This window comes from Sciurus vulgaris (assembly GCF_902686455.1).
Source record: "Sciurus vulgaris genome assembly, chromosome: 3".
Lineage (NCBI taxonomy): Eukaryota > Metazoa > Chordata > Mammalia > Rodentia > Sciuridae > Sciurus > Sciurus vulgaris.
This window is the reverse complement of record NC_136463.1, coordinates 80309898-80336266: the sequence shown is the minus strand read 5'-3', so window position 1 is coordinate 80336266 and position 26369 is coordinate 80309898. Positions and strand designations below refer to the sequence as shown.

General features: G+C 37.4%; 1 protein-coding gene across 17 annotated transcripts in view; it reads right to left on the bottom strand.

The window, feature by feature from the left end:
- Positions 1 to 26369, bottom strand: part of CLASP1 (cytoplasmic linker associated protein 1) — a 268066-nt gene that overhangs the window by 130772 nt on the left and 110925 nt on the right. For all 17 annotated transcript variants that reach the window (XM_079132151.1, XM_079132145.1, XM_079132141.1 and 14 more), the window contains exon 8: positions 19992 to 20059. In XM_079132151.1, the coding sequence (XP_078988277.1) occupies positions 19992 to 20059 (68 nt within the window). The remainder of the gene's footprint in view (positions 1 to 19991; positions 20060 to 26369) is intronic.

Genomic DNA, 26369 nt, shown 5'->3' with positions numbered 1-26369 from the left:
CCCCTACTCAAGGGATGGAGAGCAGCCAGGACCTGGAAACACATCAAGGCTCTGCCCCACCCACCAAAGCGATTAATTCTACAACCTCTCTTCTAGACTAGGAACAGTGCAGGTGCAAGCCTGTGGCTGCTTAGAGGTCTTTGCCTCAGAACGAGGCAGAGCAAAAGGAAGCAGAGCAAGAGCAGGTAAGAGAAGCAAGGCCTGATGTAAGGCTTCTGTCCCTGGAGGAAAGCAAGACCCACCACCAGGTCTCTCAGTTCTCAAGTCAATTCAATCTCCATTTTACTCACACCACACAGAATGGGCCTGTGCCATCTGCAACCCAACTAACCTTTGTTCTCCATTAATAGATTTCATGCAGATTAGACAGAATATGTATTAAGACAGGAAAACCACAGGTACTGGAAAATGCAGATATTTAGACTCTAATTGTTTGTGTGATACTTTGAGTACAAAAAGCAAACCCTTCAAAATATGTCAATGGAGGTAAAGAATCAGGAATAGAATTTTCCTTTAAAATGCTCTTAAAAGGTATACGACTAATTCAAGGAGATGACAGAAAGAAATGTACAAACATTACTGAGAAGTTAATTCACCTTCCCTAGAGCTGATTCCAAAGGGAGATGATTCATTTGCTCCCTCAGGAAGTCTTGGGATGGTCTCAATGACAATTCTCTTGGGGTTACAAGAAAAGAAATGTGTCATTTGTAAGGAAAAGAAAAAAGCTAAGTAAGAAATACACCTCCACCAAGTGGCATCAATTTTTAAAATTTTCTCTAAACCCTCCATGGCCTCCCTGTAATGTGGAAATTCAAGTCCAGGCGCAGGGTCACCATAGACATGACTTGGTCTCAAACTAATCCTTTTGTTACTGCTATAATAAAGTCTGGGTGGACTTCCAGTGAACCAGTTTAAACCCTGTTTCCTTCCACTGGGAAGATTGGGAGAGGATACAACCTCTGGATGCCAACAGCATGCCATGGGCATCTTTCTTCCTTTAGCTCTTGGGTGTTTGCTAATGACTCTCACTCTCTGGCCATGAATTTTTAGCTACTTTCGGGCATCTCTCCAGAGAAACATGATGATTACAGAAGTCTAAATGAACCCCAAGAAGCATAGCTCAATAAAGCCCAAGATGGCACAAAAAAGGTCTAAGTAGTGAAGGGGGAAAAATAGTTCTTGTTTTAAGAATCTCAAAGTTTTTCCTAATAGATATATCTGAGTAAAATGCCTAACATTTGGGGTTTGTTCATTTTCTCCAACGATTAATGTGTCTGCTTCTTTCTTGCAATGTTCATTCAAATTTGAATAATTACAATCTTATAATTTGAAAAGTTAAAAATCACATTATAATTGATAGTTTTCTATGGTTTTAATACAGTTTTGCATAATGATAGCACACACAGACATAAAACAGTGTGCTACCACCTTGGTACCATTTATTGATGCCTACCCAAATAGCTACTTGGAGTTCACATTGCTGTAATTATTTACATAATTACAAAGCAAACAGTAACATGAACCAAGAATAACTTGTTTCAAAATTTCAAAGTAGTTAGCTTTCTAAAATTATTTTAATTACATTCAGGTACCTGAGCAAACCCAACTATAAATGGCACTGGTTTTCCTGCTATTACCTGTCTACAGAATTATACATCCATCCTAATGCATGACCATGTGTAGAGGCCACAAACAGGTAGCAGGCAAAGGAAAGCTTGGGGAGATGTCAACTGATGGGAGCTGGCAGGCAGGTATAGTTTAGAGGGAGAAGTACAGATAAATACAGTAAGGCACAGGATAGCCTTGAAGAATTTTGTACATTATAAGCATATTTCTGAAATTACCTGTTTGATACCTATCCTCACACACTGATCATACACTTATTTTCTGGCACACAGGTCAAGTGAGTGTGCCACACTCCACATCTCCACCACCCTGGTCAACCCCTGAGCATGCTCACTGGCTTCCCATGGCACTGCCCAACTTCTAAGTCAATTCCCACATTATAATCACACTGCCTGATTTATGCCAAAGTGCAGTATGTGAGAAATTCCAGGCTCGATTTATGAACACTTGCATCCCAAGCTTCCCTCTGTTCTCCCTGCCCAAAGTCACTACCATGCACAAACCACCATGCACAGAACTTTCGGGCACAAACAGGTGGGAGCCAAGGCTCTTGGACTCCACTGCAGATCCTTTGTCCAGCTCAAAATACGTTCTGCCCCTAGAAGCTGGAATTCTTTCAGTTGTTTATGGACCCCTTGAAAGCCATGGAAGGGAAAGGGGGAAAGATAACAGGAGAAAATAGTGATGAGGTGGAGAGAGAACCAAATGAAAATAACAATATGAGAACAGACCCTCTTTCCTAAGCTCTAAGATAATAAGCAAAGCATTATTAATTTCCTTTTTGTTTTGTTTTGATTTGTTTTGTTTTGTTTTGTTACTGGGGATTGAACTGAGGTAGGCTTTACCAATGAGCTATGTCCCCCCCCCCCTTTTTTTTTATTTTGAAACAGGGTCTCACTAAGTTGCTTAGGACCTCACTAAGTTGCTGAGGCTGGCCTCGGACTTGTGATACTCCTGCCTCAGCCTCCCAAATTGCTGGGATTACAGGTGTATACCAGTGCGCCCAGATCAGCATTAAATCCCTCGAAGAAAGAAGAGTCAGGGTAATTTATAGAAGGGATAGGAGGCTAACTGACTTGAAAAATCATCTTCTTCCTTTGTTCACTCAAAAACTACATGAGTGACTACTACATTTTCAGGCACTTAATTGGGTTTTGGGAATATAAACAAATCATGCTAACTGCCCACGGGGAACTGTCTGTACAAAGAAGCACAATGACATTTACAGACATAAATCTGTGATAAGGGCAACAGAGGAAAAGGAAAAATGTTCTGTAACAGAGTAGAGAAGGCAGAGGGTGGTGAGAGACATTTTGACAGGGTGGTCCAGAGAGAGACAAATCAGAGCTTTTGCTATAGGCATACACTCATCTGAATAAGCAGGGATTACTCAGATGTCTCTGTCACTGATAGAGAATTTGTAAGTAGGAGGGTAGAGGGAAGAAAGAAGTACCAATTTGCTATGAACAATGAAGCAAATGCATGCCTTTAATAGAAGGCAGGGCAGGGCTTGCTTCTTCAGCAGGAAAAGAGCCCTACAATGAGGTGGTGTCCTTCTCTTTCCCTTCCATAAAGGAGCCACATCCTCCCCATGGGTCTAGCCTCACAGGTACCAGCATATTACACATAGTTCAACCCAGCCTGATCTGACTGCTGAAAACTGAATACATGAACACAATGAGAACACGATTTTCATTTCTGTACCAAGAAACCCAAGTGAAATGAAGACACCAGAAATTAACTTGAACACAGAAAATAGGGCTTTTCAATTGTGGGGGTTTTTCCCTTTTATTTTTTGTTTGTTTTTAAAGTAAATGAATTTACCTATTCAGCTTTGACTTGGTATAAGAACCACTAAATCCACAATAATTATGCCAAAAGAACTTTCCATCAGGCCTGCTCAGTAAATTCTCTAAACCCCAAACGTCAGTGGGTAGATGTGTCTTCCCTGACTGGGTCAGCATGACATGTGGGCCCATAAAGGGCAGTATGACCTGTGGAGTACCAGCAGGGAAAGGACTGGCTCAGCTCCTGGATCAGGGAAGCCCAGAAGAGCCTCTGTGTGAACATCCTTCATGGAGACAGGTCAGTCAGTGTCCTGACCTCAGAGCTCGACTCCTTCATGCTAAATAAGGGTTCTGGCATTTCTGGGCTTAGGGTAAAATCAATGTGACAATGTGCAGTTTCACTGAGATTCACCAAACAGAAAATGCAATAATATTTGGAAGTCAGTCTTCTCCATATGACCCCAGCCTTTAGAAGCAGCGCATGTAGTGGTGAAAAGTACACAGATTTCAAAAAGCTCTCCAGACTTCAGAATCCTGGCAAAACTTCTAGTTTAGACAAGTCGTTACTGAGCTTATTTTTCATCTGAAGAATGAGGATCATCTCACAAGCCTTTCTTATATGTATGAAGAGGATGTGTTTTAAAAACCTACCCTGTACCAGGCACTGGGCTGGCTGCTGGCAATCAGATAAGCAAAGCATTTGTCCTTGTTCTCACAAAGTTGACCGTTCCTTGACACCATGAGCCTTGGGAAAACAAATTCCTAGAGGCTATGGAAGTCTAGTATATTAGTCCATTTTCTGTTGCCAATGAACAATACCACCGACTGGGTAGGTTATAAAGAAGAGAGGTTTATGTTGGCTCATAGTTCTGGTCCAAGGTGAAGGGCACACACCTGGTACAGGCTTTTTTGTTGGCAGAGTTTCAGGGCAGGACATAGCAAGAGATAGGACTGTAAATGTGTACCCATGTTCTCTGGTCTCTCTCCAACTCTTTTTATAAAACCACCCAGATTCAACCATGTTGGCTCTGTGGTTGAATGGTAACCCTAACCTAATCACCTCCCAAAGGCTCCATCTCTACACACCATAATCAGAACAAGTTTCTATCTCCTAATATTTTACAATGGGGACTAAATATCCACCAGGAAGCCAGACACAGCGGCACACACCTGTAATCCCAGCAACTTGGTAGGCTGAGGCAGGAGGATTACAATTCTGAGGCCAGCCTCAGCAACTTAGCAAGACTCTGTCTCAAAATGAAAAATAAAAAAGGGCTGGGAATATAGCTGAGTAGCAAAGCACCCCTAGGTTTCATTCACAGTACCGAAAAAACAAACAAAAAAAAAAAGTAAAATAAATAAATTATAAATAGATAAATTTCAACTAGGAAACCTGGAGGCACACTCAAACCACACCCAGGCCACAGCATCCAGGGAAGGCAGTCCCAAGGAGGCTTTGTAATGTGACCTGAGAACTGGTTGAGGGTGTTAATATGGGTGAAGAGTAAAGTGAAGTGTATTCTAGTGAGAGCATATGAAACCCCTGGGGCAAGAAGGGCAAGACTGAGTACGGATATGGGATAGCACAGTCCCAGGGCAGTGAACAAGAACTGGGAACTTGAAATAATAACTACAATAATAATCACAACGCCAAACTCCTTTATGGTAGTATGCTAGAAAGCAGCAGGACATTGATATTGTCACTTGTCCATCACAAAAGTACTAAAAAGGTACAGACCTTACTTTAAGGGAGCATATTCTGAGTTAATTTTTAAGATTTCATTGATGAAGGTAGAGGTGTGAGCAACTTTAAGGGCTGGGGGTGTAGTGGAGAGGTGGAGAGCTTGCCTAACCCCTCAGCAAGGCCCTGGGTTCAATACCCAACACCCCTATAAAAGAAAAAAATATATAAACAAAGTTTGTATATGGATGACTAAAAGTTAAAACTGGACTTCCAGGAATCAACATCTAGAATTTCAAAACCTTAAATAATTTCTGAAAGTCAAATTCACAAGAAATCATAGTGTATCCTTTCACTGATTAAATATTGATATCTCCTTTTGACCTTATTTTACCTGGGAATTTGCCCTGAAAGGGTTATACTTAATGTCAGCATCCCAAACCTACAGACATCAGATCTACACCTTGCACTCTTTTGGAAATGTCATTTTAATTATCACTGTACTGATCCTGACCCAATTCTTCCTGACAGCAACTATGTAGGCACAAAAGCAAATCAACTGGAAAAACTCAGAGCTGAATTTGGAAAAGGTTTCCTATCAGGACATTCCTCATACTTAAAAGTGATTACATCAAGAGCTATTTGCCCTTTGTGCAAATAATTCTTCAAATATCCTTCTCTGTTCTAATGACCTCATTCTCAGGAACCCTCTTAGCTAGAGACAAATAACCATACTTCTGCCTAAGAAGACACAGAAAAATAAGATGACAATTTAAAAGAAAGACCAACGAATGGCCTAATAAATCTTATTCCTCTAACAGCAGACCCAAAGATACAAACCCACTTGAATCAAACCCATACACAAAATTCTACATCCAAGTGTCCAAAGCTATAATCATCTATAATCAACCTACCCACTGAAACCTGCTCAGCTTCCAGGCTCCCCACATCAGTTGGTCTAACCACCAGTCACCCAAACCAAAACAGCATTGTCTTTAACTTTGCCTCTTCTGGGACCATCTCCCACTACATCTTCCCCCACCAACCCACCCAAATAGTCACTAGGTATGGCCACTGCTACTTAGAACCAGCTCTCACTGCCATACCCTCTTGCCTCACTGAAGCTGCCCTAATTCTGCTCTTATAATAATAATTCTGCTATTATAATAATAATAATTCTGAAATTATTCCTTATTCCTATTATTGCAATAGTCACCTTTACTGGTTTCCGTGACTCTAAGCTTTTCTTTTAAATAAATCCATTAGATGTTTCAAATTCTCTGAGAGTTTTAAAAAAAAGGTAAAAACACATATCCCAAATTCCAGATAAACTGCTACCTTTTTCAAGAACAAAATTAATGCATTGTAAACATGGTTAAATAATTTATTGACAGAAGAAAATAAGAATAAACAGCTTCTTTCCCAACCCTCTTACTTCTTCATAATTTTAATTTAAAAAATTTTGGAATAGTATTTTAGATTTATAGAAAAATTGTAAAGATAGTACAATAAACTGGGAGCAGTGGTGCAAGCCTGTAATCCCAGCGACTTGGGAGGCTGAGGTAGGAGGAAAACAAGTTCAAGGCCAACATCAATGTCTACAGCAGCTCAATTCACAGTAGCTAAGCTATGGAAGCAACCTAGGTGTCCTTCAAAAGATGAATGGATAAAGAAAAAGTATATACACACAATGGAATATTACTCAGTTACAAAGAATGAAATTATGGTATTTGCCAGTAAATGGATAAAGTGGACACTATCATGCTAAGTGAAATAAGCCAGTTCCAAAAACCAAAGGCCAAATGTCCTCTCTGATATGTGGATACTAACACATAGTAAGCGTTGGGGAGGGAAGAATAGAAATTCATTAGATTAGACAAAGGGGAATGAAGGGAAGGGAGGAGGATGGGACTAGGAAAGACAGTAGAATGAATCAGACATAACTTTCCTATGTTCATGTATGAATAACAACCAATATAACTCCACATCATGTACAACCCCAAGAATACGATCCTAATTAGAATATACTTAGATCCTAAGTTATACTCCATGTATGTATAATACGTCAAAATATACTCTAAAAAGAACAAATAAAAAAAAAGTTCAAGGCCAGCCTCAGCAACTTAGCAAGGTCCTAAATAACTTAGTGCGACCCTTTCTCAAAATCAAAAATTAAAAAGGGCTGGAAATTTAGCTCAGTAATAAAGTATCCTTGGGTTCAATCCCTAGTACAAAAAAAAAAAAAAAAGAGGTCACTATGTGCCACCCACAAGGGGAAAGTCAAGCTCCCCAATCCAAGTGCAATGTTTACATAAATAATTTGGAATAATTCTGCATGAGATGTTTGTATCTAATGCTCCATTTATGCATATATTCAATAATTTCTTTTTATTGGTATGGACGTTAATATTTATTTTATATTTTGGGTTAAAATTCAATAGTACTTTATTTTGTTGTGTAAAGTATTAATCTTGTTATAGTCCTGTTCTAGATCTAGAATCAGCCACTTCTCCAAGAAGTTTGGTGGTAATAGAGACCTAGATCTGGGAACTGGGTGGCAGTTTCTTTTAAGAGATCTTATACCTCTGATTCTGCAACTTGCTTTTTTTGTTGGAACAGGGGACTAAACCCAGGAATGCTTTACTACTGAACTATATCCTCAGCTCTTTATATTGTTCATTTTGACACAGGATCTCACTAAGTTGCTGAGGCTGGCAACAAACATGCCATCCTCCTTCCTTAGTCTCCCAAGGTACTGAGATTACAGGTACACGTCACTGGGCCTGGTACCAGGGATTGAACCCAAGGGCACTTGACCACTGAGCCACATCCACAGCCCTATTTTGTATTTTATGTAGAGACAGGGTCTCACTAAGTTGCTTAGTGCCTTGCTTTTGCAGAGGCTGGCTTTGAACTCGAGATCCTCCTGCCTCAGCCTCCTGAGCTGCTGGGATTACAGGCATATGCCTCTGCACCCAGCTACAACATGGGTCTATACAAAACTGACATCTCCCCGCCCCCAAAACCTAAATCTTAAACCTAGGTCCTTCTTTCACTTCTCATTAGATCACCTACTGCTATCACAATGAAATGATATCCATGTGCCAGGCCCAATGACCCTGTGCCCACCATCTACACATACCCCCCTTATCTATTTATCAAGGTGGCACGAGAATCATCATCTCCAATTTGCACCAGAGGAAACCCAAACGGACAACAATCTGCCTGCTCAGGTGACAGGCTGCTCCTATAGAGGCAAACTTCCAATGGAAGGATTCCACTGTCATACACTCATTCCAGCCCACCTACACCAGTCACCTACACCAGTAATCTCAAAAGTCTCGCAAAGGACTGGTGATTTTTATTTATTTATTTATTGTTTTTTGGATGATTCACAACAGTTTGCACTAAACTGAGAAGAAAAATAAGCTGATAAATTTCTCTTAAAGATACATTATTTCACTTAAAAGACTATTCTGCATTCTGAAATTATATTTTTCCTATTAGTCACCCCAATCAGTCTCCCTTGCTCACTCAATTTTTAAAATTTAACTCTGAAAAGTTATCTCAGTTCTTAGCATGATATACAAGGCCCCTGTTCCATCTTCTCCACACTTCCTCCTCCATCAACACCAGACTGCATCTAAAAATACACTCATCTTGTTTGTATCATTATTTCTTTCCCAGAATCTGCCTCCTCAATCTACTAGGCAAACAACTGACAAGGAACATCACATTTTCAAAGCAATCTTTTGGTTATGAGGTGCCAATTCCTGTTTTAATAATACTTCTTTCAATACTTTCTTTTTCTAATTAATCCCCACAGTAACTATTGAAAATGGCACAACGGCATAATCAAAGGAATAATCAACTCTGGATTTGAGTACCACAGCAGGGAGACAACACTCTACCTGGGAGCAGTGAGCTAGGAGGAGGACTGGTCAAAGACCAAGCACCCAGGGTCCTTCTCTCTCTCCCTCCACTCACACAACTACAGAAAACCTGAAGCTGCAGTCCTACTCCTCATGGGGTACTTGCTGTGAGGATCATTAAAAAAAAAAAAAAAAAAAAAAAGTGGGTAAGTGTTTTGAAAATACTAAAATACACACGGTGGGAGAATAGCTGGTATTAAAATCTGAGGATGGTCAATGGTTCCTTTACTAAGTATGGATTGATAAATGATTCAAATATGCCACTGCTACAAGAAGCAGCCTTATAATGCTTGTTTCCTATCACATCTGCAGTTACTTAGGGTAAAAGTTACCAATGCTGCTAAAGCTTGCAAATCTGAAATATCATACAAAAAGTTTTTATTCTAAATTCAGATACACAAGACTTTCTCCACAGTCTTAAAGACATTAAACAGTTGCCACCCATATTATTGCACTGTTTAAAAAAAAAAAAAAAAAAGCCAAAATACAGCTTCAGACTAATGCTACTTTTAAGTCATACACTTTCAAATCCTTAAATAAAAGACACTTTGGAGCATCAATTATTTAGTTTTCTTACCCAGGTATTGATTTCCAATAGCAGGTTATCCTGAAAATAGAATATACTACAATGAGATATTAAATCAAAAGCCATACTGTCACTGTATATGTTAAGTTCTCAATGTAAAAATATGAGTAGAAAAGTGGCATCTTCCAATATCGCAATATTCAGCCAAACTTTTAACTTTGGTTTAAGCCAAACCTAATTTAAGAAATACACACCCTTAGCAGTCCTCTACAATATAAACATAGAGCAAACGTACCAAATGTGTGTCCATCTCCCCACAGTGGGAGACTAACGAACACTTGTTATTGTGTACAATTTCACTCTACGCAATACCTGCTTCAGTGAAAGGGTTTGGAAATATCCTTCAGAGACAATAAATTAAAGCCTGCTGTGAAATCCATCCCTGAGGACAACAAGACAGCACACAAATTGTTCCCATGCTATCAAATGCCCTCTGCTCAAAATGCAAATAAGGTTCACATAGTCTTTCAGAATCACTTCAATCATGGGTAAAACCTCCATGGAAAGACTGATGGCTAATCAGAAAGACTCTGAAAAACACTTCTTGTGTAGTTTTTCCTTTCACTTTGGTATTTACGAGATTCTCCCTTCGGAAGGGAGGAAGAAATTTAAACAATGATTCTTAAGACATAAACAGCGTCCTTACACTGCTCTGATTCATACCTGTGCTTTTCTTTTCTATGCTATTGGTGAAATTTAGCAATTTTTAACCAGTAGATTCTTTTTAAAGGCATTAGGGTTATTAACAAATGCCCGGTAATTGCAAAAATATTCATTTTCAAAACCCACATACTGTGAACATAAGAGCAGAGAAAAATTAAAAGCACATGAAATAAACAGGCTGATGAAAACCCAGCAAGTCTGCTTTCTCTGCCTCCTCCTCCTCTCCTTAGTCTTTGAAGGTTGCTAACATTAATGTTCAGATAACTGTAGGTTTCATAATTTTATCTGTCTAAATACAATTAACATTTATTGCAGTTATTTTCTTAAGTTTCGTACGATTTTCCATTCCCAAAATGTAATACATTTTAAGAATTTTATTTCCTGCCTAGTCAAGCAGCAATAATCACAAACATTTTCCAGAATATATGAGAACAGCCTACCTCTCCCAGCAGTCATGACTGGTCAGTGATCTTGGTACGAAATAAAAACACTAGTCTGAAAGCTATACCTACTGACAGCAACTTAAGCATCAGCAAACTCTCCTCCCACATGCTTCTTCAGTGAGATCCAGCACCAATGACAACTGCCACCCTATTCCAAAATAAAAGCCTAGACTCTATGTAACACTGACTTTCCAAAAGCGGGGAGGGGAACAAACCGTCTCCATCTGACTATACCCATGTAAGAGTCATCTGTAAAACTGTTATCAGAAAACATTTTTAACCAACTACCTGATTTTCCTCAACCAAGAAACAGAATAACCTCAACAAATCTTAAATTAGAAAAATAACAAAAAGTAGTCTCATTTCCACATAGAAAATAGGCTGTTCATTTAACAGTGTTAAACTGGTATCAGAAACAGTCCCTCCCAGGCTATTTTAAGTGGACTTCTTAGCAGAGCTCAACACATTTACCAGCCTTGTAACACATTATCCATGTAGCTGTGACTATGGAAACATTTCCTAAGATACTGAACCACCACTCTAAACCTTGCAAGATGCAGTCTAATAAATAAAAAGAAGGGGGAAGGGTGGGAACCCATTATCGGCACCTGATCTACTTATTTATAATCACTGCTTTTAAAGGCTATGAGTGAATAATAATGGCTTGGCTTCTTAATAAATGAATGCTTTGTCCTGGCTACACCTGGCAATAATTCAGACCTTACCTAATATAATGCAGCATTAGTCTATTTGTTTTCAGACTTAAACAGGCATTTCTCATTTCCAATAAAGTAGAAATATCTGTAACAATTTTCAATGTAAAACACTTTTTTTAGTGTAAAAACAAGGCAGGATGCATCTAGCAGTAAAATGATACCCTAGGTAAACTCACGTATAAGGTATTATAATTTTATGATTATGTTACCAAGTCTATAGTTTTAATCTGCAAATATTTTGTCTTTAGCTACAGATTACGGAATTTTCACGGACTTAATTGACATGACACTTCCATCTTTTTCATAAACATGTTAGCTTTGCTCAAGAAACCCAAAAGCATGCGTTTTTTTAAACCAAATTAATGTGCATAGGCCTCACTTCAATCAAATCCAATTAGAGATCATTAAGTGGCTGCAGATAAAGGACACTGACTAGTCCATAATTACTGGCTCTTTCATTCTCAAAATTCAATTCTCCTATGAGCATAAGCACATCTGCATGATTAAAATACTTACACAGAAAATAATTTGCTTTTTGAAACTCATGGAAGGAAAAACTATAATTTTTGCTTCAAGGGGTTTGCTAATTATATGGAGATGGGAAAGAGAAAAAGAAACATCTATATGGCAACATATTTTTAACTCCCATATTCTTGCCATTCAAAGTTGAAGGGCCTTTGGGTAACCTAGCAACAAGGAAGAATCATACAAAGATGAAGTATTCTATTACAGACAGCACATTTTACACTGCTACTCTGCTGCTTTTTCATTGCTGTTTTTAGTCATAATTCTATTATACTTAAAAAAAAATAATAAGCCCATAGGCTGTGTACAAATATAATCAACTAAACTTCATGGGACACAATTTTGAATGTGTCAAGAACTACAACCCAGGATGAAACCCATTTATTTCTTAAGAGTACTGCCATTATATTAACAGTTTCTTCCAACTTAGTGCAAATCCAGAGCTTTATGCAAAAGAGCATTACTGTTCACAAGCAACAAAAGAAAAAAATAGATAAATGAACTTCGTCAAAATGTAAAGCTTTTTGTACACCAAAAGGCACTATTAAGAGTGACAAGATAGCCTGTAAAGTGGAAAAAACATTTGTAAGTCATATATCTGCTAAGAGTCTTATATCCAGAAGATACAAAGAACTCATATAGCTCAATAAAAGACAACCCAGTTAAAAAAAAAAAAAAAACAACAGGTAAAGAACTTGAATGGAGATTTTCCCATGGAAGTCCTAGAAATGGTCAACAAACACCTGACTACATCATCAGTCATTAGGGAAATACAAATCAAAACCACAATTAGATACCACTTTACCAACTAGGATGGCTACAATTTTTTAAAAATGGGAAAATAACAAGTGTTGCCAGAAAATTGCTGTAAGAATATAAAATAGTGCAGCTACTGTGGAAAATAGCTTGGTAGTTCCTTAATAAGTTAAATGGAACTACCATATGATTCAGCAATTCTACTCCTAAGAAAACAATACATATCAAAAGGAACTAAAAACAGGTGTCAAACAAAAACTTGTTCATAAGTATTCAGACAAGTGTTCAAAGAAGCACTATTCATAATACACAAAAGGTAGGAACAATTCAGTGGCTACTTATGAATCATTAATTGTATGTTATCAGTGAATATAATAAATATGATTGAACTGTACACTTGAATTGGATGACTGTATGGTATGTGAATTATATCTCAATAAAGTAGTTTTCACAAAAGCATTGTTGTCAATTTAATGAAAATAATTCACATGCAACACTCTGGAATCCCAACAATAAGAATTCATGGGAAAAAGTAGAAGAAAAATGAATTCCATCATCTCCAATACAAAGTGTTCGCATGTGCCATCAAAATTACTAAGAGACGAAAAAGGGACATGTGTCATATGAACCAATTGGTTCATTGGGACTGAGAACACAGAACAGAACTGTGAGCAAAAACAGACACACAGTGCCCTAAACTAAGAAGGCTTACAGTCTTCTCCTATGCAGGAGATAGACAAAGCCAACTAATCACCAAATGTAAACCTGTAAGCACGACAAAAGCCAAGCAGCAAAGTAGGGAATGCCTGGAAATGTTTGCCAGAGAATCTGACACCATTTGGGATGGAGTGAAAGATTTCCAGTGGACAGAATATGGAGCAGGGCTGATTTCAAAAGGAAGTATAGAAGCCAGGTAAGAAAAAAAAGACAAAAGGAACATGGTATACCATGATCTTAAAGGAAAAGCAAAAAGGAGTGAAACAGGGTGACTTTGTCAGCACTTGGGGAGGGGCAGAGACTGGGGCTGTGGAGGTCGTAGGGGCAGTGGGCCCTGGTAAGGATTGTGTGCTTATCTGAAGAGCAATGAGTTGGGGAAAAGGACTTTAAAACAAATAAAAATGCAGAGGAGGCAGAAACCAGCTGCAAAGTGACAATAAGACCCCAGTCAGTGCCCCTTTGTGGTACTGAAGCTCTCCCCAAGCCTATCATCGTGTAATTAATGTAATAATACTAATGGTTTTTCCCTTCCCTTTGGAAACAAATGGGATTTATAAATTAAAACTTTTCCTCTGTTCTTAGGAAATGACAATGACAAAGGTGTGGGTGGCTCTTTTCAGGAGGCCAGTGTATGCAAAATTTCAGAGAAAAATATACCTTTTTTGGAACTGATGCTCAGTTTCTATTTGCACGTTTCTACTACAAAAATTGAGGAGACATGCCCAGTTCTTGAACCTGACTCAGATGAGGTGATCAGAGACAACTTCATCATCAGACCATCCCATCATTTCCGATGGGTAGAGATAAAACTAGACTGGTGGTACTGATAAATGCCGAAGCTGCATTAGGGCTACGTGGGGGCTCATTACCCTATTCTATGCACTTTAATATTTATTTGAAACATTCCAAGTAAGTTAAAAAGGAATATGATCAGACCTCCCTTCCAGTTGTGAAGATCTCACCCAGCAGTGCCTGCTACACATCTAATAGTTAGCTACAGAGAGTGCCCACCTCTGAGAAAGAAGAGGTCCAATTTGTTCAAATTTTGGAAAAATAAAAGTCTTACAAACTAACATGGAAAGAACATTTAAATGCTATTTAGTACTGTCTTTGGAGAAGGAAAAAAAGGGAACAGAAAACCTTCCAGTCTCCATCTCTTTTGCTACAATTTTCCCTCAAGGTCAGTTGGCATCACTGTAGTAAGGCTTTACAATGGAGAAACAGACTGAGGGGTGAAGACTGAGGCAGAAGACAAGTTCATAGGCCGTTTCAACAGTTCAGGTAAACAAAGACTAGATCTGACCAGAGTACTGGAGATGGGGAAAAGTATATAGGTTCAAGAAATATTTACATTAAAATCCACAGTAATCAGTAATAATATACATGAGAAGTGAAGTACAAAAGATCAGAGATGACACTTAAACTTTAATTTACATGTCTGGACAATAGAACAATCATGCATAAAGGAAGTACAGAAAAGATTCAGGATGCAATGATATTTATTGTTCTCCATTTTTCTTTCAGCTCGAAATAGAATCTAAATATGGCTTTAGATACATGTCTCAAATACAAGAAGAAATGTCAGGCAGACAGCTGCTTCACATTCAGTTATAACCCTGAGGCAAGATCTGGAAGGGAGACAAACACTTATGAAAAGAATGTGATATGGTTAACAAATAAAACTGTAGCACGGAAAATATAGGAGAGAGAAGGTATTGCCTGAGAATGGAAAAGGCCTGGGACTGAGCTTTAAACAAATTGAAGGAGACCAGGAAGACACAGACCAAAAGAAGAAAAAAAACCCAGAAAGTCATAGACAAGCATTCTTTAGGTAGGTATAGCGCCTAAAGCACATGCAACAAAAGAGAAAAGAAACAAATAAATTGGAACCCATCAAAATTAAAAGCTTTGTATTTCAAATGATAGTACCAATATGGCAAAAGAGAAAAAAATCCCACAGAATAGAAGAAAATATTTAAAAATCATATATCTTAATAAGATTATACTAGAACCTTATGCTGGATACTACCAGCATATGTAAAGAACTCTTAAAACCCAACAAAGGACAGCTCCATTAGAAAATGGGTAAGGGATCTATTTGAATAGATATTTCTTCAAAGAAAGCATATAAAGGGTCAAAAAGAACATTAATAAGATGCTTAATATCATTACTTATTAGAGACATACAAATCAAAATCATGAGACACCACCATAATGACTAAAACAGAAAAGAAAGACAATAACAAATGTGGGCAATGAGAAACTGGAACTCTCTTATGCTGCTGGTTAAGAATGTAAAATGGTGCAGCCATTTTGGAAAATAGTGTGGCAGTCACTCAAAAAGTTAAACATATATCTCAGCAATTCCACTCTGGTATACAGAAATGAAAATGAATACCTAAAACAATCTTTTACATGAACGTTTTCAGTAGCATTCTTCACAACAGCCCAGAAGTGGAAAACAACCCAAATATCCATCAACAAATAGATAAAGAAAATGAAAATTGATCCATACACTGGAATATTGTTCAACCATAAAAAAAGGAATGAAGTACTGATACATACTACCACATACAGGAACCCTGAAAAAATTAGGCTAAAGTGAAAGAAGTCAGACAGAAAAGTCACACATTGTATGACTCCATTTATATAAATTGCCCAAAATGGCAAAACCATAAAGACAGAAATAGGTTGCCACAGATGAGAGGGACAAGGGAAAACTAAGCTTGTACCAATGGACACAGGTTTTCCTGGGAGTGAAAAATATTCCAGAATTAAACAACAGTGATGGTTGAACATTTTTTTTTAGTATATTAAAAAAACAAAACAAAACATCTGAATCCTATACTTTAAAAAAGTGAAATTTCAGGAGGTGAATTATATGTGTATTTACAATTTCTAAAATATGCTGAGGACTTATCAAAAAAAAAGAGGTACAATACCTACTTGTGACAAAAACTCAGAAAAATAATAATAGATGAGAAGTACCTCATTTTGATAAGGAACACCAAAAAGCCCATAGCTAACATCACATACAATAGGTAAAAAGACCCAAGACGGGAAACCAGCAAGGCTGTTCAATCTTACTCTATACAGTACCGGAAGTTAAAGCCAGTGCAAAAGGTAAAAAAAAAATAAAAGCTTACAGATCTGAGAGAAAACTGTTCTTGTATGGCAATGACATGATAATTATGTAGAAAATCCCAAGAAATTACAAAATCACTGTTTTGAAAAATAGCAATCTAAGCTTGTTCAGATTAAAATTCTTTGGAGATTTATACTTTCATCCCTTTACTAACTGGAGAAAGCAGAGTGAATGAGTTCTCAGTAGAACAGGCAATGGTGTAAAGTCTAGAAAAGTTTAAAGAATGATTTCACTTTTTAAAGAATGGGAGTTTTGAGCCAAGATTTTTAAAAAAGAAAATGAAGGAGTAGTAGAAGCAGGGTGGAGGGACAAGTTTTAATCCGTTGCTATTGCAATTTCTACACACCCCCTAAATGTCTGTTATGGTTTGGATGTGAAGTGTCCCCCAAAAGCTCACATGTGAGCCAATGCAAGATTTGGAAGAGAAATTATTAGGTAATAGCCTTAACTCAATCAGCAAATGGGGCATGGCTGGAGGAAGTGGTTCATTGGGGGCGTAGCTATGTGGTACATATTTTTTATCAGAGTGGAGTCTCTCTGCTTTCTGATCATCATATGAGCTGCTTCCCTCTGCCATACTCTTCTGCCCCGAGGATTGGAGCCTGCCTTCTATGGACTAACACCTCTGAAACCGTGAGCCCTCAAATAGATCTTTCCTCCTCTACAGTTGTTCTAGTTGAGTCCCTTTCGTCACAACAGTGAGAAAAGCTGACTGAAACAATGTTCATGACCTTAGCAAAGAAGGAAATTAGGTAGTTTGTTATTTGAGTTACTGAACATCTTACTGAGCTCTCCAAGTTACTATAGAGTAGTAATACCATTTAGTCTGGAAACTGTACAACCTTTATACATATGCATTTACATTACTTCTTTCCTTTAAATAAAAATATTTGGCTCTAACTATTTAAATACTAATACTACATATATACAGTAAGGAACTAAAAGTATAGAACTCCAAGAACTTTTAAATTGTCTTCCTTACCATTTGCTATTTTTAACACAGATGCCCAAAAGAACTATTTTAATCTTCAACCCTACCCCACTAAGCCCATATATACCTGCAGACAAAGATATTTTTCACATTCAGTGAAGTCCACAGTGGACATTTATAATCTTCTAGGCAAGGCCCCAAAACAGATTTTATTCTTTTCCCAAATGCTGGCACTATAATGAGATCCATTTTCACAGTGATAGTACAAGCTATAAAGTACAAACTTGCTTTTCTGCTACTACTTCTACTTCTACTTCTTTGCCCAGCAATTTATCTTAGTGGCAATGATTTTTAAACTGAGAAACCACACAAACTATACAAGTGCACACAAAACTAAAAAGCATGTGTCCAGCAGCTGACTACCAGGGTCCCTGCCCCTGGATACCCATCAGTGCCACTCATCACTGGCCCACAACTCAGACCAGAGTTCAGCTTCAAGTTCTACCAAGGATATGATGCTAAAAGCACATACAGGGCAGGGGTTGTGGCTCAGTGGAAAAGCGTTTGCCTAACATGTGTGGGACATTGGGTTTGATCCTCAGCACCACATAAAAATAAATAAAATAAAGATATTGTGTCATCTACAACTAAAAATGTAAAAAAAAAAAAAAATACAAAAATTACAGGCTGACACAGAGAAAACTATACCATAAATAAAATTATGTACAAATTTTATATAGTTACAGGAAAATAAACTATAAGAAAATATGGAGAAATAAAAATGTGTTTTGTTGGTAATAGCTGAATTATGGTAAATATTACTCATTTTTTAATAGGCTTATGTTTTTATAATTATGAAAAAGAAATAAGTGGGATTAATAAAAGCAATTTTAGATCACTTTGAGCATTTTATAAGAAGCATGCTGACCAAAGCAAAATTCCTCAGGAATTATAATGGAATAATGTTAGGTACACAGCAGAGAGTGAGTCAAAAGACCTGTAATATGTCACCAGCTGTGGCCTTACACACCAAGCATGCAACATTTTTTACAAACTCAAGATATTCAAAATTTGAAGGCTATTGTATGTTCTACAACACCTAACAATTCTAAAACAGGTATAATGCAATGAAATATTCTCAGTTAAAAGTTCTTGTGGGCAACTGACTTTCTGACGACTTATGATTCATATTAGTAATTCACTCCTGTCTTTTCCTCCCCTTCTGGAATACTAAGAATTACCCACTTGATCTCAAAAATCATCTCACAGTACAGTAAAAGGAATAAGGGAGCTGGAAACAACAGGCTGTAGTTCACTTCATTTTATTTATTCAACATTATTTATTGCATACCTACCACATGCCTGGAATTTTTGAGGCACTAAGCTCATGCTCACTGAGAATTTTAAAAAAGGACATAAAATTATGTTCCTGCCCTCATGAGTCAATAAATATTTATTGTGATAAGTGCTAAGATGAATCATCAAACAGGGTTAAGGACACAGAGTTCCCTTGAAGGACTGGATATGCTGTTCTGGGTGGCTTCTGTAATGAAGGCATACTGTAGAAGCAATCAGGATGGAGTGAGGGAGAGGGCCAAATGATATCAGGGAATGAATGTTTCAGAAAAAAGGAAAAATAAGCATAGAGGGGCTGGGTGCAGTGACGTTCACCTGTAATGCCAGCAGCTCCAGAGGTTGAGGCAGGAGAATAATGAGTTCAAAGGCAACCTTAGGAATGCCCTGAGCAACTTAGTGAGACCCTGTCTCAAAATAAAAAATAAAAAGGGTTGGGGATGTGGCACAATGGTTAAGCATCTTTGGGTTAAGTTCCTGGTACCAAAAAAAGAGAAAGAAAAACAAAAAACAAAAAAAAAAACCACACACCAAAAGCACAAAAGCCCTGAAACAAGAGATGTCCAGAATGTTCAAAATTAGCAAATAGGTCAATGTGGCAAAAGCAGAGAACTTTCAGAAAGAACAGTAAAAATGACATCAGAATGGTGGTCTGTGCCAGATCACAAAGGGGCTGGTAGACCATGGTGAGCCACTGAATTGTAGTCTGGGTGTGAATGTGGGGCAGGAAATCAGCAGCACCTGATTTATAACCCTGGTTGCTACGTGCAAAACAGATTTCGAGTGTGGACAAAGAAGAGAAGAAAGGATACTGGTTGAGAGGTTGCCACAACTGCCCAGGTGACATACCAGGATGGCCTGTACCAGGAAGACAGCAGCAATGATGGTGAGAATTGAGAATGTGTTTTAAAAGTAAAGTCAGCAGGATTAGCTAATAGATTCAATATGAGTTATGAAACAAAGTCAATGGTGACTCCATAGTTCCTGACCTGGGAAAATAGGTGAATGAAGGTTTTTTTAAGACCTAGAAACCCTTACTATAAATTATCTAGTAAAGTTGCTCATAAATAGCATAAGCAATGCTGATTTAAAATGAAAAAGCAGAAGCAGAGTCTGCTTTTTCTACTCACCATTTGCAGACTGTATCATATTTCCAGATTTTTGAACTTCATCAAATTTTGTAAAAATGACATTCAGCCTGTATGAAAACAAAAATATATATAAACTATTAAACACTGCTGTCTATAGTTAATTAACAAACACTAAGGTGAAGTTGAGTTCCCTCCCAATAAAATTATCAATGATACAAACCTACTTAGTAACATAGCTATATCTTAATATTAACAATATACAATAATATATGAGCACCCACTACTATGGGTCCAGCACTGGTATAAGGGCTCTACCTGGAAATCACATTTAATCCTCACAAGAGCCTCATGAAAGATTATCATCACCCCGTTTTACAGATGAGGAAGTCATCCCTACACCCTTACTAAGGGGACATAATTAATGGGATGGGGGAGATTCCAGACCCAGCAGTGGGAATCCAGAGCCCCTGTCCCTAAGTATTATATTACCTGTGACTCCCTACACAAAATATTTACATGATAAAAAGTGCATATTCCTCCTGTTTCTTTCTAAGCAGACTGCCACATTACTTTGGATAAAGCTTTTTAAAATGCTTTAATATCACACTACAAAGGCTTTTCTGTGGCTTATACTTAATTCAAAATGTTATAAATAATTTCTCTAGAAACCAACGTCGTGACTGCACAATCTTCAACTTAAAAAGTCTGCACGACATTTGTTTTCTATTAATGGATCATTTCACCTTGGCATTTAAATTGAGCAAACTCCTTAATAAGTCAAAATATTCCATTCTAGTGATACCAAAAATGAGGGGGAAAGGGTGGGCATAGTATTGAGAAAGTTAAGTAAAAAAGTCTTTCCCAAGCAAAACACAGGTACATTGGAATAAGTGGAAAGGTTGAGATTCCAAAGCAAAGTACTTTGCACTCAAACCTACAACATTCATTTCTGGAACCAGATTATTAATTTAGTACTTTCTTACACACTATCCTGCCCTACATGTTTGTTTTTAATTCTTAATTAGAATGGAAGCTCCCTGGGAGGCTAGAAGGAAGCAGTATTCTTTTGGTATCTATACCATGCACCTGTATATGATCACTCAGGAGAGTTATATCACAGTGCTAGAGATATTACCTGTCCCTGCTTCACTCTGGAACATTTCAGATATTTCACACATTCTAGTGTTAGTTCATTCAACAACAACTGAGAGTCCATTATGTGCCTAGCACCAAGCCAACTCGATGCTAAATGTGTAAGGTTCCTACCCTTTGGAACATTAATCCTAAGTACAAGGGAAGCCCAAACTACCATCAACTTTTAAAATGAAGGGAATGAAGCACCTGACACACTGCTTCTCCTCCTTCCCATCACACAGGAGGTATCAATGATCTTTTCAAGTCATCTCCTCATCAAATCCCAGATATAGCCTTATAATCTTTCCTGAAATTGCTCTAGGCAATCACTAACAATTAATCAAAGTGGAAATTGAAATAAAAAATTCCAATTGCCATCTAAGCTATCACTCACGTTCAAATCCAGTGCTTACTAAAGATCCAGAAAGATGCCTTAGAATCAATTTCATAAGATGTTTCCGTTACCTTCCCTTTTAAAGTCACAAAGATCTCTAATAGCTTGGCAAACCCATAAATAACATCACTGTACAGGTTGCCAGGGCATGCCCCAACTAAGGTGTGACTTTATTTTGTCACAGCCACACCCTCTGAGCTCACCTACAGGATTTCAAGTTAGGGTCAGGTATACCTCTAGTCCTGGTATCCCTGCAATCACTGGAAAGAGGTATGTATTTCCTCCATTCTTAGGATAGTATTCCCAATAATAAATGGCATCTGTGTGGGTTCTCCATCAGTGTTGAGGTCTAGCCACTGTGGCCACATTAACCACAACCTGGCAGAAACCAGGTAGGAGATCACTGAAAAGGTCACTGTGGTTGGCACCTCCACCTTAACTCAGAATTTCCTGGGGCAGGAGGGCCTTTCCCTCCAATTCTACACTCTGCTTTCTCTAGCTCCCTCCTCTGCTCAAAATGTCCCCCAAAATGTCTCCTATCAATGTCACCATCTCAAAAGATCAGTAACCTGGCAATATGACAAATGAACACCAACAAAGCATGCCTTTAGAATGGACACACTGACACTAGTCTGCCATCTCTGAGCACAGCAACTGAATTCCACAGAGTGGGAAACCACCAACATGCCCAAGTCTAAAAGGGTCAGTTTCATATGTTTAAGACACTGAGGAGTCAGGTACAGTGGAACATGCCTACAATTCCAGCAACTTGGGAGGTTGAGTCAGAAGGATTGCAAGAGACCAGTCTCAGCACCTTAACAAGACTCTAAACAACTTAGTGAGACCTTGTCTCAAAATTTTAAAAACTCAGTGGTAAAGTGTCTCTAGGTTCAATTCTCAGCATCAAAAAAAAAGTAAAATGAAAATAAAGATAATGAGGACATAATGACTACCCTTTGAAGCCATCATTTGTTTTTTAAACTTAAGTCTTTGGATTGCAATTTAAAATATACTTTTTGGGGTCAGTGCATGCTTAGCATGTGTGAGGCCCTGTGTTCAATCCTTAACTCCCCCAAAATAAGTTAATAAATCTCTTACTAGTTTGACAAATAACCACTATTCACTTTCCCCTAGTTTTTCCAAATTTGAATTTTTATATTAAATTCTTCTTCTAAACGGAGTGTTTTTTACTATAAGATTTAGATCTAACTTCTTCCTAGAAAAATTTATAACATAAAATAAAAATTTTACATAATTTTCTTGGATTGGAAATTAGCTCAGTGTTAAGAGCACTTGCCTAACATGCTTAAGGCCCTGGGTTTGAGCCCTAGTACTGCAAAAAACAAAAACAAAACTAGAAATCTAGAATTTAAACTAGAAGCAAATACTAGAATCTCATATTTAACAGCTCCATCCACACTCACAGCTTCTAGTAAGCTTTTGAGTTCCCACTTTCAAATATGAGTACCAAGGACCGTAAGATACCGGAGCAAAGATTCTAACATGAAAGAGCAAAATAAACACATACTGAAAAATTCCAACGTGGGATGACAGAAGACATGTTAGCGAGAAAACAGTCTTAAACCATACCATTAATACTTTCAAAGAGACAGAAAAAATATTGCAGGCATAAAGCAAACAGGAAAGGAACCCTGCAAAATGGCAGAAAAAGAACCCCTGAAAATCTGTTGCTTTAAAGAAGCAAAGAGAATACTGACAAAACCTTTTAAAATTAACGTTTTCCAAACTTGAACGCTTGAACAAAGGCTTGCAACAATCCAAGGAGCATTTCTTTAGTAAAGGGCCAGATTTTGGTAATAGCAGTTAGCTTTTTCATTGTTTGGGTATACCCCATCTGCCTCCAGCTTGGCAGAGGAAACCCACAGCTCACAATTGTGATAGTTTGAAAACCAGTAGTCTGGAAGCCACAAGAAATGGCTAGCAAGTCTGGATCTCCCCCATAACACCTGCTCCCAGACAACTATCATGTGACCTGTCTGCCATATCCCTGTAACCCCATTCATAGGCCTGTCTTAGCCAGACTCAGAGCTGCCTCGATGTGAGCCCTTTTCCTGAGGACGTGATCGAAACATATCAGTAATCACCATTCAACATGACAATGGCCTGAGGCAGCAATATAATCAGAGCAAAGAAGTTGTTCAAAAAACTTTAAAGGAAAAGTTGGAAAATGAGATGTCCATAGGAATTTTAAAAGCAATGACACATTCCTGAGAATCTAGAGGCCATGCATACATGAGAGGACACATGCCTGCCCAGAAAATATCTGAGAAGGCACTAATGTCTCACCCACCTGATACTGGCTCTGAATATGAAGGAAACAAAAGGGAAGGCAGAGGTATAAACTACCTGCCAGAACACTGAGAGCAAACCCCAACATACACTGAAAGTAAGTCAGCAAAGACTGGGAAACTTACTGGCTCAAGGCATTAAGGAAATTCCTGTCCAATCATTAGACTGCCACTAAGCTAACCCACAAACTTCAGGGCCAAATAGAACAAAGAAAATGCCTTAAGAATTAGTTCAGGAAAGTCTTTAAGTATCAGTAACAAAAACAACAGCAAAAACAAACCTGGGAATGGGGAATGAATCAGATTTCCAGAGTTGTAAAACCTACCATTTAAAATGCTCAGTTTCAACAAAAAATTTATGAAACATGTAAAGAAACAAGAAAATATGGCCTATACACAGGGGAAAATATCAGTCAATAGAAATTATCCATAAGGAAGCCCAGATGTCGGAAAACTTGAAATGAATTTATAAGTATGCTGAAAAACCTAAAGGTAATCATTTCTAAAGAAATTTAAGAACAATGTTTCACCAAAGGGAGAATATCAATTCAGAGAAAGAAATTTAAAAAAAAAGAACCATATAGAAATTCTAGAGATGAAAAGTAAAATAAATGAAATATTCTACCCTGGGGACTGGGGCAGGAGGATCACAAGTTCAAGGCCAGTATGGGCAACTTAGACCAGTCTTAAAATAAAAAATAAAAGGGCTGGGGATGAAGCTCAGAGGTAAAACATCTCTGGCTTCAGGTCCCAGTACTGAAAAAATTGATATATTTTTCCACTACAGTGCTTCAATAGCAGATTTTTTTTTTCCCCAGTGCTGGGGCACTGATCAAGCTAAGCAAATGCTCTACCACTGAGTTTCAAACTCGGCCCAGCAGATTTGAGCTAGGAAAGGAATCAGCAAAATTTAAGATAGGTGAACCAACATTATGTTGTCTGAGATACAGAGCAGAAAATAACAGGGAAAAAAATGAACACACCTAAGAGATCATCTTATAATAGCAATGTACCAATATATACGTAATGGAAGTCTCAAGAAAAAACAAAGAAAAAGGAACAAAAGGTACATATGAAGAAGTAGAAGTCAAAGTCTTCACAGAGTTGATGTAAAACATGAATATATTCAAGAATTATGACAAAATCCAAATAAGGTAAACTCAGAGATCCAAAACTAGACAAATGATAAAAAAGAGTTGTGACTCAGTGATAGAGCACTTGCCTGGCAAGTGTGAGGCCCTGGGTTCGATCCTCAGCACCACATAAAAATTTTTAAAAAAGACATAACAAAAAAGACCAAAAGAAAATGTTAAATGCAACAATAGAGTAGTCACTCATCTTGCATAAGCAATTCTCAATACAATGAATACCCAATTTCTTACAAGAAACAAGGAGGACCACATGGCAATGGGGTTGTGCTTGTATTCAAGTCCTGAAAAATACTGTCAATCAAATATTGGATAGCTAATAAAACTAGGCTTCAAAACCCAAGAAGAATTTATGATATTCCCAAATAAAAAAAAGATTGTCTTTCAGGTTGAAATGAAAGGAAAACCTGCAGTAGCTCAAATTCAGGTAGGGAAATAAAAAAACAACAGTAAAGTTAGTTACATAAATAATTAAAGACATAGGTAAAAATTTTAAAAAATACAAATTTTTGTTTGTAATTTGTGTCATCCTACCTGACTTAAAAGGAAACTGCAGAAAGCAATAATTATGAAAGTGTGTCCTTTTGTACTTAAAATGTACAAAAATGCAATGTGCAGGACAATAATAGCTAGAAGAAGGAGAAACACATCAATAACAGTAAGAAATTAGAAGTCTCAAAAATAATGTAGACGTTAAATAAAACACTCCTAAGCAACAGGTAAAAACAAAAAGGAACTAGAAAATACTTGAGACAAATGAAAATGAAAATAAAATGTACCAAACCTGAGAGTTGGCTTAAATACTCGAAATTTATAGATGAGAATGCCTACATTTGAGATTATTATCTCAAATAGATAAAACTTTTCATCTTAGAAAAACTGGAAAAAAATCTATTTACATGACCAAGTATAATTTTTTATAAAACGCTTAAAAATTTAAATTAAAAATTTGTTTTAATAAAAACAAATCAAATCAAGCTAAAGGAAGGAAACAATACAAATTATAAAACAGATAAAATGTAGACTAGAAAACAGTAGGAAAAAAAATAAAGCTAAAAGTTCATTCATGGGGCAGGGGGCGGGGGGGCAGGAATCGACCAAATTGACAAACTTTAACTAGACTACCTTAAAAAAAAAAAAAAAAAAAAAACTCAAATTAATGAAAAGTAGGACATCACTACTGACCTACAAAAATAGTGATTACCAGTGAATACTGTAAAGAATTATGTGTCCAAAATTAGATAATCAAGATAAAAGGAAGAATTTCCTAGGCAGACACACTAATCTTTCACAAACTATTTTTAAGAAGAGGACAGAAGAAACTGGGTGTGGGAAGAGACACATAAAGGAACTTTCTCTATTTTCTAATTCTTCTATAAACCTAAAACTGTACTAAAAATCTATTAATTAGGGGCTGGGGCTGTATCTCAGT